General features: G+C 39.2%; 1 protein-coding gene across 1 annotated transcript; it reads right to left on the bottom strand.

Annotated features, from left to right (window-relative positions):
* Positions 1–255: 255 nt before the first annotated feature.
* FAM237B (family with sequence similarity 237 member B) lies at positions 256–1,800 on the bottom strand. Its single transcript, XM_075919814.1, has 2 exons — positions 1,431–1,800; positions 256–284 (listed from the first exon to the last, which is right to left on the bottom strand). Exons 1-2 carry the CDS (start codon positions 1,798–1,800, stop codon positions 256–258), a joined length of 399 nt encoding a protein of 132 aa, XP_075775929.1.
* Between the last annotated feature and the right edge of the window lie 13,833 nt (positions 1,801–15,633).

The following is a 15,633-nucleotide window of genomic DNA, read 5'->3' as shown; positions in this document are numbered from 1 at the left end:
ACATAAAGCATTCACACTTGCAGTGGGGGAAAGGCAACATTGGCACATTTTAAAGAAACAGGAACATATTGGTAACACACATCTGAAGTACTTATCACATATCAAATGCTTGTACAGCATAAAGAAAAAAATCTCGAAGCCCATCAAAGGAACAGTGCTCAAGCATCTAAAGGTACAAGCTGTACTTTGACAGGCTACTTTCCTTCAGTTTGATGTCACCTTGCTGAGGTATCTTCATTTTTCTCCCATTTTGGCCTAAAACTGATGTTTTGAGAAATCTGATCCTGCAAGATTGAAAAAGAAAGTTTGTTGTTATCCATGCAATCTGTTTAGGAATGCTAGGGTTATGTGACTTTATTTTGTCCTATGTGTGCATCATGCTTAATCTCAACCTCCTCCTTCTTTTTTAAATCTACTGGGGTTAAGCTATGTTTGAACCCTTCTTCTCATAACCAGACCCTTACCTTGTTTTAAGTTATGCCAAGACAATGGGATGTGCTTGGAATTTGATTGTTTTTCATAAAATGGAAAGGGAGAGGTCTGGTAGGAGGGAGTTATACTGTAGAATGACTACAGAGAAGAAGCAAGTGGCCAGAGAAGGGGACCAGGACATCTATAGCCCCATTGGATCAGCAGAGGTGGAGAAAGGGACAGAGATCTACTATATATTTCAGAGAGTTTGTGTGTCTGTACCCCAGCCAGGGTACATGCGCCTCTCCCTTGGCTATGCCCACTGCAGCGACCATGCCCAAACACTTCTCACTTGGCCCCAAGCTACTGCGGTGAGAGAGGGCTGGGGTTGTCCTCTCTCCCAGCAGCAGCCTGTGTACTGAACCCCTGCTCCTCAACCCCACTTCAGAACAATGATTTAAATGAAGAAAAAATAAAACTTGTTTGAGTTAAGGACCCGAGACACACTGGCTACATCTTCTAGTTTGCACTATAAATGTAAAAACTTAAAAAACAACAAATAGTCCTGCAGCACATTAGAGACTAACAAAACATGTAGATGGTATCATGAGCTTTCCTGGGCAGAACCCACTTCTTCAGATGAATAGAGTTAAGGGGTCCAGCTATTTATTTTACAACCTGCACTCCTTAACGCCATTCATCTGAAGAAGTGCACTGTGCCCACAAAAAGCTCATGATACCATCTACATTTTTGTTAGTCTCTAAGATTCTGCAGGACTATTCGTTTAAGTTTTTTCAGTTCCAGACTAACATGGCTACCCCTCTGAAACTTTAAATGTAAAAAGAGACATATGTAAATTATCATGATCAAATCCTTTGCATCCTTTAGTTAATGTAAGATGAGCAGAAAACTAGAGATAGTTGTATTGAATTGTCTGAAAATAGACAATTGAAGAATGGAACAATATTATGGATTAAGGGCTAGCACCGAATAGGTTAGTATTGTACATTAAAGTTACCTTGAGGATATGTGGGAAAATAGTTGGGGGATAGTAATTGTCTTCGGCCCATTCCATGGGACCTTGAAAGCACACAGTCTACATACATATCCCAAAAGTTCTGGGCTAAGTCATTGAAGAGTTCATTATGCTTCGCCTTAGGTGATTCTTTTAGGAACATCATGAAATCCCAGAGAGCAATGATAGCATCAGCTATCTTGAGTTTCTTCATTTCCACCAGCCTGTGAGAGGAGATCTCCCAGCATTGATGGTCAATCTCATCCAGACTTGCAGGAGGTTCTTTCTGATATTCTGGATTGGCATAAACCAAATTCACTATCAATATACAGCCCAATTGAAGGTACCACCTTCTTCTACATACAGAGTCCATGCTTCACACTGGTACCTAAAAAGGGACATAAAAACAATGACTCTCCCCTTCTCTAATCCTTTCTCGGATGTCTTTAAAAATATCTGAGATGATTTATCAATTGTCAAATGCAGTTTTCATTTCCAAAGCACTAGTATATATATTAACCAATGAATCTTTGCAATATGTTTGTGAAGCAGCTGAGTAGTAACTCCATTCCAGATGGAAAAATTGAGATTTAAAAAAAAAAGTTAATTTACTTGCCACTAGTCCCAAACTATGCTGGCCTCGGCGCTGGTTTTAGAACCCAGGAGCTCTTACATTTAAGACTCCGGTGTTTAGGCCACCTTTCCACTCTGCTAGTATTCCCTGTAATCTGAGTGCTTGAGTGGCCAGTCAGGAGAGGTTCAAATCCTTAGGAGAATTCCCACAGCAGACCAAATGTGTTTGTACTGGTGGTGCACACCTGCACATGCCTTGGTGCATGTAACAAAATTTATTCTGCACATGGGTGAGAAAAAAATTAGAGGGAACATTGGTAGCAACCCTGTAGTCACGACAATTGCAACACTGCAGAGTATGCAGCTGTTATGAGCTCATCTACACTAGTAAAATTCTGACTCTGCTGGTGCAGATCTGCTCAGAATAACTACTCATGCTAAACCATCTGTTCCTCCTTGTCTTTAGATGTGACACTGAGTACATTTCCCAGACCTGAAGAAGAATTCTGTGTAGCTCAAGGTTTCTTTCTTTCACTAACAGAAGTTGGTCCAATAAAAGATATAATTCATTCACTTTGTCTCTCACAACAGCACAATAGCTAAAACACCTGAGCCCTTTCAACCACTTCCACTATGGGTACCATTGACTGAGCTACACTGATGGAAAATTACAAGGCTGAATGTTCTCACTATAGATATACCTAAGAAAGCAGCTGAGCTGGGAGACTGAAGACCTGGAGCCATGATGTACCTTGTAAATAGGAAGAACACTGTTGATGTGCTTCACTACATAATATATTGTTTTTGTGTCTTTAATTGCTGATTATTAGTATAGTCAAACCCAAATCAAGCACATTTTCACAATAAATCTGTTCTACTCTGATGCAACTTTTATTTTAATTCAATAATTATTCTCTCTACATATGTCCAGTGCATGAAAAGTGGTGCCCTAAAACAATTTGTGCAATCAGATTAATTATGTCTTATCGGCCTAATCCAAATCTCACTGAAGTCAATGAGAGCCTTTCTATTTTTTGGACAGGATATGTCATCTCTCCCTCAGGGGTTAGAGCTGTCTTCCCTATTTGAACCCAAGAGTCACAGACCTCAGAACTTTAACATGAAGTATTGGAAAACACCCATGTGTAAAAGTATTAAATAGCTATTGTTCTTTCAGGGATATGCAAAGTATCAGCTGCCTAACCATTTGGGGAACGATTAGCATTCAGTCAAGAGACCCATACTTACTATTCCTTTATTAATTGCTTGAAGAAGTCACTCTCTCAAATGCAGCTAGCTAGCCTACTCTCACAATACAAAGGCAGATCTGCAGGTTGGCATTAAGGTTGAGCTGTTCATGATGTCTCTGCAGACTAAACTTACATTCTCATTATTTGGATAGCACAGTAATTAAATATGTCTGTGAGAGCAGTGTCTTGAAAGAGCCTTTCATTGTAGTTCTCAAACAGCAGTGGCAAAACAGAGCATCTGCTTTCTATATCCAGCACTGCCACAGATTCACTATGGGACGTCTACACTGCAGCATTATTTTGAAATAATTAGCGCTATTCCGAAATAACTTAGTCTGTGTCTACACAGCAGGCAGCTATTTCAAAATAGTGTCAAAATACTGTCAAACTGGAGACTTCTTACTCGGACTCCTCTAACCCTCATTTAATGAGGAAGAGGGCTCTATTTTGAAATAAGTGCTGTGTAGAGGCTCCCTACTTCAAAATAAGCTATTTTGAAATAAGATACAATTGGTGTAGCTCAATTTGTGTAGCTATTTTCAAATTAAACCCTACAGTGTAGATGCACCCTTAGGGTACGTCTAGACTACAGGCTTTTGTTGACAGAAGTTTTGTTGACAGATACTGTCAACAAAGCTTCTGTCGACAAAGAGCGTCTAGACTACATCCAGTCCTGTCGACAAAGCCGCTTTATCAACATGACAGTGTAAACGCAAAGGACAGTGTAGATGCAATAATGCCTTCTGTCGACAGAACTCTGTCGACAAAAGGAGTTATTCCTTGTAGAATGAGGTTTACAGCCGTCGACAAAACTGCTGAGTTCTGTCAACGTTATGTCAACAGAACTCAGCAGCAGTGTAGATGCAGGTATAGTTTTGTTGACAAAAGTCCACTTTTGTCGACAAAGCCCTGTAGTCTAGACACACCCTTACTGACCTTTGAGGTCACAACCTAGCTGAGCCTATTTCTTTTTCTTTAACAATCTGTATATAATATGGTATAATAATATGAAGCTACTTTACAGGATTGTTAGAAGAATTAATGTTTTTAAAGCACTTTGCGAGCCTTGCAGAAAGGCATTACATACTGTTTTTATAAGGGTCAGAAAGCAACAGCAGCTTCTCTTGGAGAGTGTGTTGGCCCAGAATGCAACTTTGGCTACGTCTAAACTGCAGCAATGCTGCTTCCTAGGACAACATCCGCTTTTCCGGAAAAAAATTTTGGAAAAGTGGATGCACTCTTTCACCATCCCTGTAAACCTCATTCTATGAGACATAAGGGATGTGTCAAAAGAGCAGATTTTTCCAAAATTTGATGCCGTGTAGTTGCGCCACATTTTGGAAAAGCGTCTTTTGAAAGAAAAACAGAAAAAGATACACAAATTGTGATTCGCATTTTGCATATCTTTTTCTGATTTTTCTTTGTAGTGTAAACATAGCCTTTGTCACTGATTTCCAGCTTATGGGTAACAGTGTTAAGCATCTGATGAAGTGGGTCTTTGCCCATGAAAGTTTATACTCCAATAAATCTGTTAGTCTATAAGGTACCACAGGACTTCTCATTGTTTAAGCACCAGCTGGTTACACTTGGAATGCAGCAGCCTAGAATGGCTTCAGCTGTAATACCAAAATTAAAAACTTAAAAAGAAGCAAAAGACAGAGAACTGTTTCAAACCCAGCAGCGGCAATAAGACTGGCAAAACATCCTTTTGACACTTCAGTCCCAAGACCATTCTCAAACGTTTAGCTCTAACTCAGGGATCATTGACACTTCCCCTGTCATGATGCTTGCTGTTCTTTAGTGGATTGTATGTTTTTCTTAGCCACTCCTCCCACAATGCCAGGAGGCTGGAGACAATAGAGATACATAAATAAGATGAGGAAAAAGATGATAGTAAAGTTCAAAAACATTTTTCCCTCATTTTGGGGTGTCACCTAAATTCCACCCTGCATATTTATCTGTTGCAGCATTTATATCCACACTTTTCACCACAGTCAGATAGTCCTTTACCAATTCTTAAAGTAAAAACAGCAAAGAAATATGTGAGCTACCAACTTTGAGTAGTGTCCTCTAAATGCAAAATTAGGAATTTGGACCAAAAAGAGTTTTGCCCTGGGTCCCGGGAATTTGATGTCTCTCCCAACCAGTTTTCTTCCAACCAGAATGATTTTGTGGGCCAATAATAACAACAGCAACACATTTTTCAAAATGCTTGCAACTAATCCCTGATTCACTCTAACTACATATATATGAGCTGGGTAGCTACTAATATTGATTCTAATTCTGTTCTAAACCTTCCTTTTGGTACTGGTTAGAGGTCAGTTGATTATATTTTCTTCTGCAGATTTGTAAGCATGTGTTCAAGTTCCTCTGAATGTTTCTGTTCTTGCCTGTATTATTAGAAAGCAGTATTCAATAAAACAGCAAGGATGGAAGTATGTATCTTCCTCACTTTCCCTTCACTAGTACAGTAAGACATGTCAGTGCCATGGTTATAAAGTAGTAAATCAACAGCTTTAAAAGAAAACAGCTGCCAAAAACTGAAAACAAAAATTGCAAAAGTAAATTGCCATTTGAATCCCCAAACCAGGCACAAACTACTCATGACTGGGACTTGACAAGTCATATGCCAACAACTGCCACTATTTCAGCAGATTAGTTTTATGAAGGCAATACTTTAAGTAACAAAGTGAAATACTTACAGGGTTACTGTGGTGAGAATAATTACTCTGCGTCGTGAAACTGGAGTGACCAGCCACTTGTAGAAAAGGAAATAAAGTCCTGAACTGGTTGCTGGAGTCCAGGAGACTGAAGAGGCTGCTGCTCTAGGGAAGTTGAAATTGCACTGCACCAAACCTAGGAAGACACTGATGCTGATAAAACAGCAACAGCAGAAGCATTCTCTCCAGCCAGTGGAAAAGGAGAGGAGAGGGGGGTATTGATCTGAAAGTCCCGCCCCTATGTACATCACCTTCTCTGAATCAGTCTGGCCCAAATCCCTGTTCCCTTGTCCCATTCAGAATGTGTGTAAGGTGTGGGTGGAGTTGGACAGAGATGCAAACTAAAAATGTAACTGGTCACATCTCTCCAAATCATTAATGTGCAGGAAGGCTCTCCCCTGAATACTAACTTCAACCTGCCAAGATAGTTTCAATACTGCAATTCCCTCAGTCCTCTGGGTAGATTCTGTCCTGTTCTGTGTTCCCAGTGTGAGGACTTGACATTTTAAAGGGTCACACTTTCCTGTTATTTGAGATACTCAGAACATGTACTGCTTTCCCTATCCACTCTCCAGGTTAGTGCATTAAACTTATTATCCTTACTGGTAATTTAGCCCCAGTCAGATGGAAAACCACATCTTTAATAGTGACAAGGAGTCCTGTGGCACCTTATAGACTAACAGATGTATTGGAGCATAAGCTTTCGTGGGCAAAGACCCACTTCATCAGATGCATGTAGTGGAAATTCCGATGAAGTGGGTCTTTGCCCATGAAAGCTTATGCTCCAATACATCTGTTAGCCTATAAGGTGCCACAGGACTCCTTGTCACTTTTGCAGATCCAGACTAATACGGCTACCCCTCTGATACTTCACATCTTTAATGTACCTTCTACTATCCTGTATGTCCATGTGCGTGTGCACACACACACACACAAAACAAGACGAGACTTCAGATTTATGGAAAATGGGCTTTTCACCTGGGACACAGACCCCAGTAAAATTTGAGATTAATTATTAGAGAATTCCCCTGATTTGGGGTAATGTTATAGCACTTTTAAAAGTCTCTAGTTTCTCCCTCTGGTAATTTAAATTCTTTTCTGTATATGATTCAAAGGAATACTTACAATCTCATTCTCACTCATATGTTGCTACAGGCCCTGAATCCGCTCCAGAAAATTGGAACAGAAACCAGGGCTGCTGGCACAAAACAAGGCACAAGTTTATTGGGGAGGCAAACCAGCTACCCCAGTTTTTAATTAAGCCTTGTTGATGTTGCTTTTGCTTCTTTACTAGTGATATCTTATTGCTCAAAGATGGTTATTTTGTAATAGCTAGTACACATGTTTCACATTACATATTTTGTAAGGTGGTAAGGATTTGGTGCAATGGGTGTTTTAGTGTCTTCTATATTAGCTTCTGTTGCTATGCCCACTCTGGAATAAGTCAGAGTAGAAAAGCAGTTTGACTCACATGTGCACTGGAAAGCATTCCATTTCCATAGCAGGAGAGACTTCTGAAGCTTAAACTTTGTATTAGCTCTTCTGACATGAGTCAAAGCTCTTCACTCATATGACTACTACAGCATGCATGACAACATAGGCCACATTATAGTCATTGTCATAACAGGAATCAGCTGCATCACTCAAAACAGGCAGTGTCACTGCGCTGCCAATGAAGGGGACTACACACGTAGTAATCATCGAGGGAGGCAAATGCTCAATCCCCTCCCCCATACCAACATACTTAAAACTTTATGTACTTCCATGCCTCTTCCTTCCTAGTGGTAGGAAGGATTCTGTTGGATTCTTCCTGTTCAGTTCTTGGTGCTGTCCCAACTGATAGTCTTATAAAAGCACAAGACTGAGAGTCAGGAGATACAAATTCTATTTCCAGCTGTGGCTTTCCTGTGTGAGTATGTGCAAGTCAGTTAGCAACACTTCAGTCTGCACATTAGTAATGTGAGGCTAATAATATTATCTTAACTCACAAGAAGGTTGTAATTAATTAATGCCTGTAAGTGCTTTGAGCCCCTTAGATGGAAAATACATTGTTAAAGCAAGGACTATTGTTTCCAGTGTCCATAAGTCCATTCCTGAAGTCACTTTACTTTTTACAAGCTTATTAATCCTCTTCCTCCCCACAACATTTAACATTGCTGAGGCATTTTTAGCCTGCAAGTATTACGGTGGAGCAGCAGGACAAGAGCACTGATTGTTTATTCTTGGACACAGCCAGCCAGAATGAGCTGGACAACTTGCAAGAACAGTCAGCAGAAGCCCGAGCAGAGATGCCTCAGCTGCAGGAGTTGGTAGAGGAGTTGCTGTTCTATACCATGAGAACACTTTCAGAAGATGAGGGTGAGGACACTGCAGCAATGAGTATAATAAAGACAGGGCAGGAAGAAAAAGACAAAATGAGCAGAGAGGTAAGAAGGACTGAAGGGAGATTCATGACTGAGTCAATGTTTATAATAGGTAGAGCACCTGTGGGTTTTACACAGCACTATAGTGATGATAATATGTCTACACTTGCATCCTCTTTCGAGAGAGAGATGCAAATGAAGACATTCGAAATTGCAAATGAAGCCAGGATTTAAATATCCTGTGCTTCATTTGCATATTCATTTTATGGCGCTATTTTGAAATAGCGCTATTTCAAAATAACCTCGTCTTAACAATGTCTGTTATTTCGAGAGAAAACCCTTCTCTCAAAATAACCCTTATTCCTCATACAATAAGGTTTACCAGTTATTTCAAGAGAAGGGTTTTATCTTGAAATAACTTCATCTTAACAGCGTCTGTTATTTCGAAATAGCGCTATGTCAAAATAGCGCTATAACACGAATATGCAAATGAAGCACAGGATATTTAAATCCTGGCTTCATTTGCAATTTCGAATGTCTTCATTTCCATCCCTTTCTCGAAAGAGGGTACAAGTGTAGACATACCCAAAGTTTCTTCTACAAGATATGTGCAAGCCAAATCCTGGTCTAAATGAAGTCAATGGAAAACTGAGAGTGGCCTGGCTTCTGGAGTCCCATGTTCAAATCCTGTCACATCAATAAAAGTGAATTTTGTGGTGGCTTCTTCCAGCTCTGTCTTTTAAAAATTCCACTGCAAGAATTTCTTAAGAGAGCGCCTGAAGTAAAAATAGCTAAACTATTAGGATACATCTACACTGCGTAGCTATTTCGGGATACCAGAGGTATCCTGAAACAGCTACCCCGCATCTACACAAGCTGCCTGTTTTTTCAAAATATTTTTTGAAATAACAGGTGCACTATTTTGCCATCCCAGTAGACTTTGTTACACGAGGGTTAAGGGATAGCTCAAAATAGCGCATTATTTCAAAATTTGGTGCTGTGTAATGTGCCATTTTTCAAAATAAGCTATTTCGAAATAGATGCGAAATAAGATATGCAATTTCAGCTATGCAAAAATTGCATATCCTATTTCAAATTTAGGGTGCTGAGTAGACACATACTTAGACCTTCACTTTCATAGGCACTAAGTTTGCCCTCAAGTTTTTATAGTGAAACATTCAATAACAGCTTCCTATTTTGAGCCTAGTTACTCTAAAGCATTTTACACCTTAGATAATATTCACAGCTGTTAACTTAACAAAAACACAGGTATTCTGGATTTCACCTGGTTGAAAGCTATTCAGAGATAAGCAAATTACTAAAGAATCTGTTCTAGCAAGTGTAATACAAGGTAGCTGTTTGAGGTTCTGAATCTGCAAGGCCTATTCTGCCTTATAGCCATAGCCCCACTCTTGAGAAAAATGCCATAGAATTTTAAATTATTATTGGTGAATTGTTGGTATTATTAATATGATGTGTCATCTGAGATACAGCATTGCCCTCGCAGTTGACTCCAACACCATGCTAGCGCACTGGCTCAGTAAAGAATTAGAAAGAAAGGTCCACCTATGAAAAGTATATCTATGTAAAGTAATGCACATTGGAAAAATAATCCCAACTATCCATATGATGGGGACTAATTTAGCTATAACTACTCAAGAGAGAGATGCTGGAGTCACTGTGGATAGTTCTCTAAAAACATCCACTCAGTGTGCAGCAGCAGTCAAGAAATGTTAGGAATCAGTAAAAAAGGGATAGAGAATAAGACAGAGAATATCTTATTGCTTCTATATAAAACCATGGTATGTCCATATCTTGAATATTGCATAAAGATGTGGTCACCTCATCTCAAAAAGATATATTGGTATTGGAAAAGGTTCAGAAAAAGGCAACAAAAATGATTAGGGGATTGGAACAGGTTCCATATGAAGAGAGATTAAAAAGACTGTAACTTTTCATCTTATAAAGGAGAAGACTATGGATATGTCTACACTACATGACTCCGTCAACAGAGATGAGCTTTGTAGACATACCAAAATGAAGTGGGATGATCAGCTGTTTGTCGGCACAGCACGGCAGCCATTTTAATGTAAATGAATCGGTGATTATTTAAATTGCCGCTTCATTTTGCTATGTCTACAAAGCTTATCTACATGGCTCCGTCGACAGAGCCATGTAGTATAGACATACCCTAAGAGCGATATGATAGTGGGCTATAAAATCATGACTGGTATGGAAAAAGTGAATAAGGAAAAGTTATTTACTTGTTCCCACAATGTAAGAACTAGGGATCACCAAATGAAATTAATAGATAGCAGGTTTAAAACAAACAACAGGAAGATTTTCTTCATACAGAGCACTGTCAACCTGTGGAACTCCATGACAGACGATATTGATTACCTACTGAAACACAAACACCTCTTCTCACAACATGTACTTTTTTGTTCTCTTTTGTCTAAATATTATGCCAGTCAACCTTTGCATAGTTTGTGAGATTTGGCATATTCATGGCACAAAATTCTATGACTGCCCTGATCAATCTTGACACATGATATGTTCAGTCTTGGATTATGTGCTACATATAATTTATACTCCAATGCATCTGATGAAGTGGGTCTATGCCTACAAAAGCTTATGCCCAAATAAGTCTGTTTGGGTATGTCTACACTTGCTCCCTATCTCGAGATAGGGATGCAAATGTAGTGTACCGAAATTGCTAATGAAGCACGGGATTTAAATATCCCACGCTTAATTAGCATAATCGCGTCCGTCCGCCATTTTGAAAATGCATTATTGCAAAATAAAACTCCCCGTGTAGCAGCGTTATTTTGAGAGAAAACCTTTTTCTCGAAATAACTGTTACTCCTCATACAATGAGGTTTAATAGTTATTTCGAGAGAAGGGTTTTCTCTTGAAATAACACTGCTACACGGGGCGTTTTATTTCGCAATAATGCGATTTCAAAATGGCGGCCGGAAGCAATTATGCTAATTAAGCGTGGGATATTTAAATCCCGCGCTTCATTAGCAATTTCAGTACACTACATTTGCATCCCCATCTCGAGATAGGGAGCAAGTGTAGACATACCCTTAGTCTTTAAGTGTCACAGGACTCCTTGTTCTTTTTGCAGGTAAATATAACTTTTAAAATTATATCTATTCTCTTTTTGAATCTGAGGCTATGGCTACACTGCCCATTTTTTGTGGGAAAGCATATATGCAAATCACACTCGCATTTGCATATCTTCTCACAATTCTTTTTGTGGAAGAGGTTTTGCTGAGAAAAGGCCCCATGTAGACGGGGCCAAATGTCAGAAAAAAAAACCTTTTTCGCAAGACCCCTTATTCCTTATAAATCGAGGTTTACGGGGTTTTGCGAAAAGGTGTATTTTTTTTACATTTGGCCCTGTCTACACAGGGCCTTTTATCAGCAAAACCTCTTCCACAAAAAGAATCGGAAGAAGATATGCAAATGTGAGTGCGATTTGCATATTCTCTTCCGCAAAAAAAGGCAGTGTAGACATAGCCCCAGTCTCTGGCACAGCTATCACTCAACAGATTAAGATCATAATTACACTCATTCAATTTTTACAGATATTACTTTATATAGGCTTTTATATATTAATTATAATTTATAGAGCACCACAACATACACAGTCTTGATAGGTATAAAATAAATTAGATAATGAAGAGTCCCTGCCCCCAAAGAAGTTCCTGTCTCTAAGTGCATGGTTTGAAAAAAAAACCAAGATGAGTATATAGTAAGATTTGTTCTTAGAATTTCAGAATATACACTGGTGAAATATGACAGGAGACATGGTCTGTTTTTTCATGTGGAAATGTGATCAAACTGCTGTCATCCATACAAAATTTACAATACCAGAGACATAAATCCAAATATGCTTTGAAGCTGATGATACTCAAAACAACTCTATCTATCTATCTATCAACAGCCTTTAAAGCATTAGTAGATGGACAATTATTTCCTTTGCATCTAAAAAGTAAAAAGAACCTAATTGGGCCAGAACAGCTATATGAAGAAAAACAGCCAGAGGATGGGTACACAGAGACTTGATGTGAACCTATTGTGAGCTTTTTGAATACTCAGCTTTTTGAAGAATTAAAAGAAGCAAAATTCTCATGAGGTGCAATTACCTCTTGAAAGCATAAAACAGATCTTAGAGTATTAGAGAAATTGTCCATGCAACCCTACCAGCCATAATGATGAAACTCAAAACCATCTCTTTCCTAACAACAATAAAAGGAAAGGGGAATACACTGTATAAAAAGTCATCCCTAACAATGAGCTTAGATGTTCTTTCTAAATTTAGGATCAAACAGTATCTTTCTTGGATACATGCAGGCCTCACTTGAAAATGTCTGCAGATCTCTGCATTTCTAAAACAATTCATTCTGTTTACTTTTTTTACTATAAAATTATAAAATTATGTTGCCTCTGTGGAGTCAGTTTCCAGATCAGTACTTCTGCCCACGAAAGCTCATCATCTAATAAACCATCTTGTTAGTCTTTAAAGTGCTACATTGTCCTGCATTTTGCTTCTGCCATACACAGATGCTGTTTAGGCTAAAATATTGGCCATACCAAAGATATAGTTCTTTAAGAATAATTTTGCCTACCATATATTTAATCTACCTCACTGGGCTTCCTAGTTTTTCCTTGATGGAGACAATAGATGTGTATTAGGAGCTTATGTAATGCTAGCCAGAGGCAATTTTGTATCATAAATCACCTTTTAAATTTTACTCCATACTATTTTTGTTGTTGTTATGACTAGATTAGAAGTTACCAAACTGAGAGAGATAATCTATGCTATGTTTATTTATACAGGGGCGAGGATGCAGTTAGCTCTGGCAGGCTACCAGTGGATTTACTTACCTGAGTGTCCACAGGCATGGCAGCTTGCGGCACCCAGTGCCCACAGTTCACCATTGCCAGCCAATGGGAACTGCAGGAAGCAGTGTGGGCTGGGTCATCACTTCCCACAGCTCCCATTGGCCAGGAATGATGAACCGCAGACACTATGAGATGTGAGCAGCCATGCCAGCAGGCACGCAGGTAAACAGTGACGGCCTACCAGTGGCTAACCCTCGCAAGCCACGGCAGGCCCATGGGCCAGAAGTTCCCAACCCTAATTTATACAGTACTATTTTTAACCTATTTTAATTACTCTTGCTCAGAGTTCTTTGCATTAATATTTCCATGTGTATATAAAATGGTACCACCCAATCAGGCAGCATACAATTAGGCACAATAGGCTTAATGTTCACAGACGTATAGGCATCTAAAAATGCAGAGCCTTGTGGTACTTTCAAAAGCACTTAAGCAAGTTAGGTGCTTAACTTCTATTGAAATCAATGGGAGTTAAGTGCCTGTTTCATACAGGTGCTTTCATAAATTCCACGAAGTGACAATCTCATCTTCAGTTGCCTAAATACCTATGAAAAACTGGCTTAATGGACCAAATCCAATGGCCATTGAAGTTAACAGAAACTCTTCCATTTACTTCAATGGGCATTGACTTAGGCCATAAATCATTTTTTCATTATACATTTAATACATTCATTTTATTACCTATTCTCTACTTTTCTCTTGCCATATGAATTCTTACTATAGTATGATATGCTCTTGTTAATCCTAAATTCAGACCTTTCCAGAAAAGCATCTAAAGAAATTAGAGTGCTAGGGAATGAGCTTTTCCTTTGTAAACTAACTCTCCCAAATAGAGAGGAGTACACTTCTGCTATTTCTAAGATTCTGCTTCACCAATATCTTAATTCTTTTAGGTAATTATTTATGTAAAAATTCTTTAGTAAGAAAACAACCCTGAAAATATTGTTATTGTTTTTATATTAGAGACTCTTGCCTCTAAGGGTGTGTCTACACAGCAAAGTTATTTCGGAATAACAGCTGTTATTCCGAAATAACTATGCAAGTGTCTACATAGCAATTCTGTTATTTCAAAATAATTTCAAAATAATGGATGGCTTATTCCAACTTCTGTAAACCTCATTCTACGAAGAATAATGCCTATTCCAAAATAGCTATTTCAAAATAAGGCATGTGTAGACACTCCACTTCTATTTCGAAATAACCCCTCACCAGAGCCATTCAAAGTTATTCCTCCTGGGGCTCTAAATTGAAATAGCACGTCTACATTAGAGAAGCCTGCCTCGGACGAATTTTGAGGCTTCTCTTCAGTATAGATGTGCTATTTCAAAATAAGCCATTTCGGAATAACTCTTCCAGAATAGCTTATTCCGAAATAACTGTGCAGTGTAGACATAGCTTAATATAAGGATACCAAATATTCCCTCCACCATCAGTCTAATGCCATGTTTCTTGCTCTATTATTGTCTGTTTTCATAACAAAGGATATTTTTATCAAGTTTTCTTACATGTCATCTGTTGTCCTCCTTTCTGTCTTCTACCAGATAGTATGGTATCGAGGGCTTGTCTAGAAAATACACCTTATTGACACCTGTACAAAATGTCCAGACCACTTCAACCTTTTTCTTTAAATCATTATTTCTATAGGTCAATGGCCTATCCTTTCTACTTCATCCTGTCAGCAGAGACCAAGATTTTTTTTTTTTTTTGGTGTAATGCATTATTCTCTGTTAGAGGGTTCTTGAATTTGCCAAGTTTTCTGTTTGTTTGCTTGTTTGTTTTGGAGGGTCATGATTGGTTGGATCTGCATGGAGTGTTCCACATTAAATTCCATCTCATTTTGCATTCTCTGAGAATGCTAATATTGAACACAGTCATTTCTCTAACTCGGGGTGGGAACCTTTTTTGGGTCAAGGACTGCTGATCCACAGAAAAAATAGTCGGGGGCCACACACAAGTGAGAAGCAAAAAAACAAAAGCAAACCTTCACTGATGTGGCCCTCAACTGAAAAGGAGACACTCCCCACATTCCCTTCACACACCAGAGCCTTAGGGAGCCCAGCTGAGTAGATTGTGTGTGCTCCACTGTAGGATAGTGGGGGGCGGGTGCTGGAGGGCCAGTGTGGGCTCCCTAATGTTGGGGGGGCATGAGCCTCGGGGGCAAGATCAAGGCAAGCTGGGGGCTGCATCCAGCCCACAGTCCTGAGGTTCCCCACCCCTGCTCTAACTACTTCACTCAGTTTCCCAAAGTACCACGTGGTTCTTATGTTCCAGCACCTATGGCTAGTTTTAGTTTTAGCTGTTAGGAGTTCTTGTTTCAGGCGAGGAACTCCTCCACAGATATGGTGCCCACCCTTCATACCTCTATTGTGTCTCAACTCCAACACTTAAC

This window comes from Pelodiscus sinensis, chromosome 2 (genome assembly GCF_049634645.1).
Source record: "Pelodiscus sinensis isolate JC-2024 chromosome 2, ASM4963464v1, whole genome shotgun sequence".
NCBI classification, from domain to species: domain Eukaryota; kingdom Metazoa; phylum Chordata; order Testudines; family Trionychidae; genus Pelodiscus; species Pelodiscus sinensis.
This window is presented reverse-complemented; position numbering and strand designations above follow the sequence as displayed.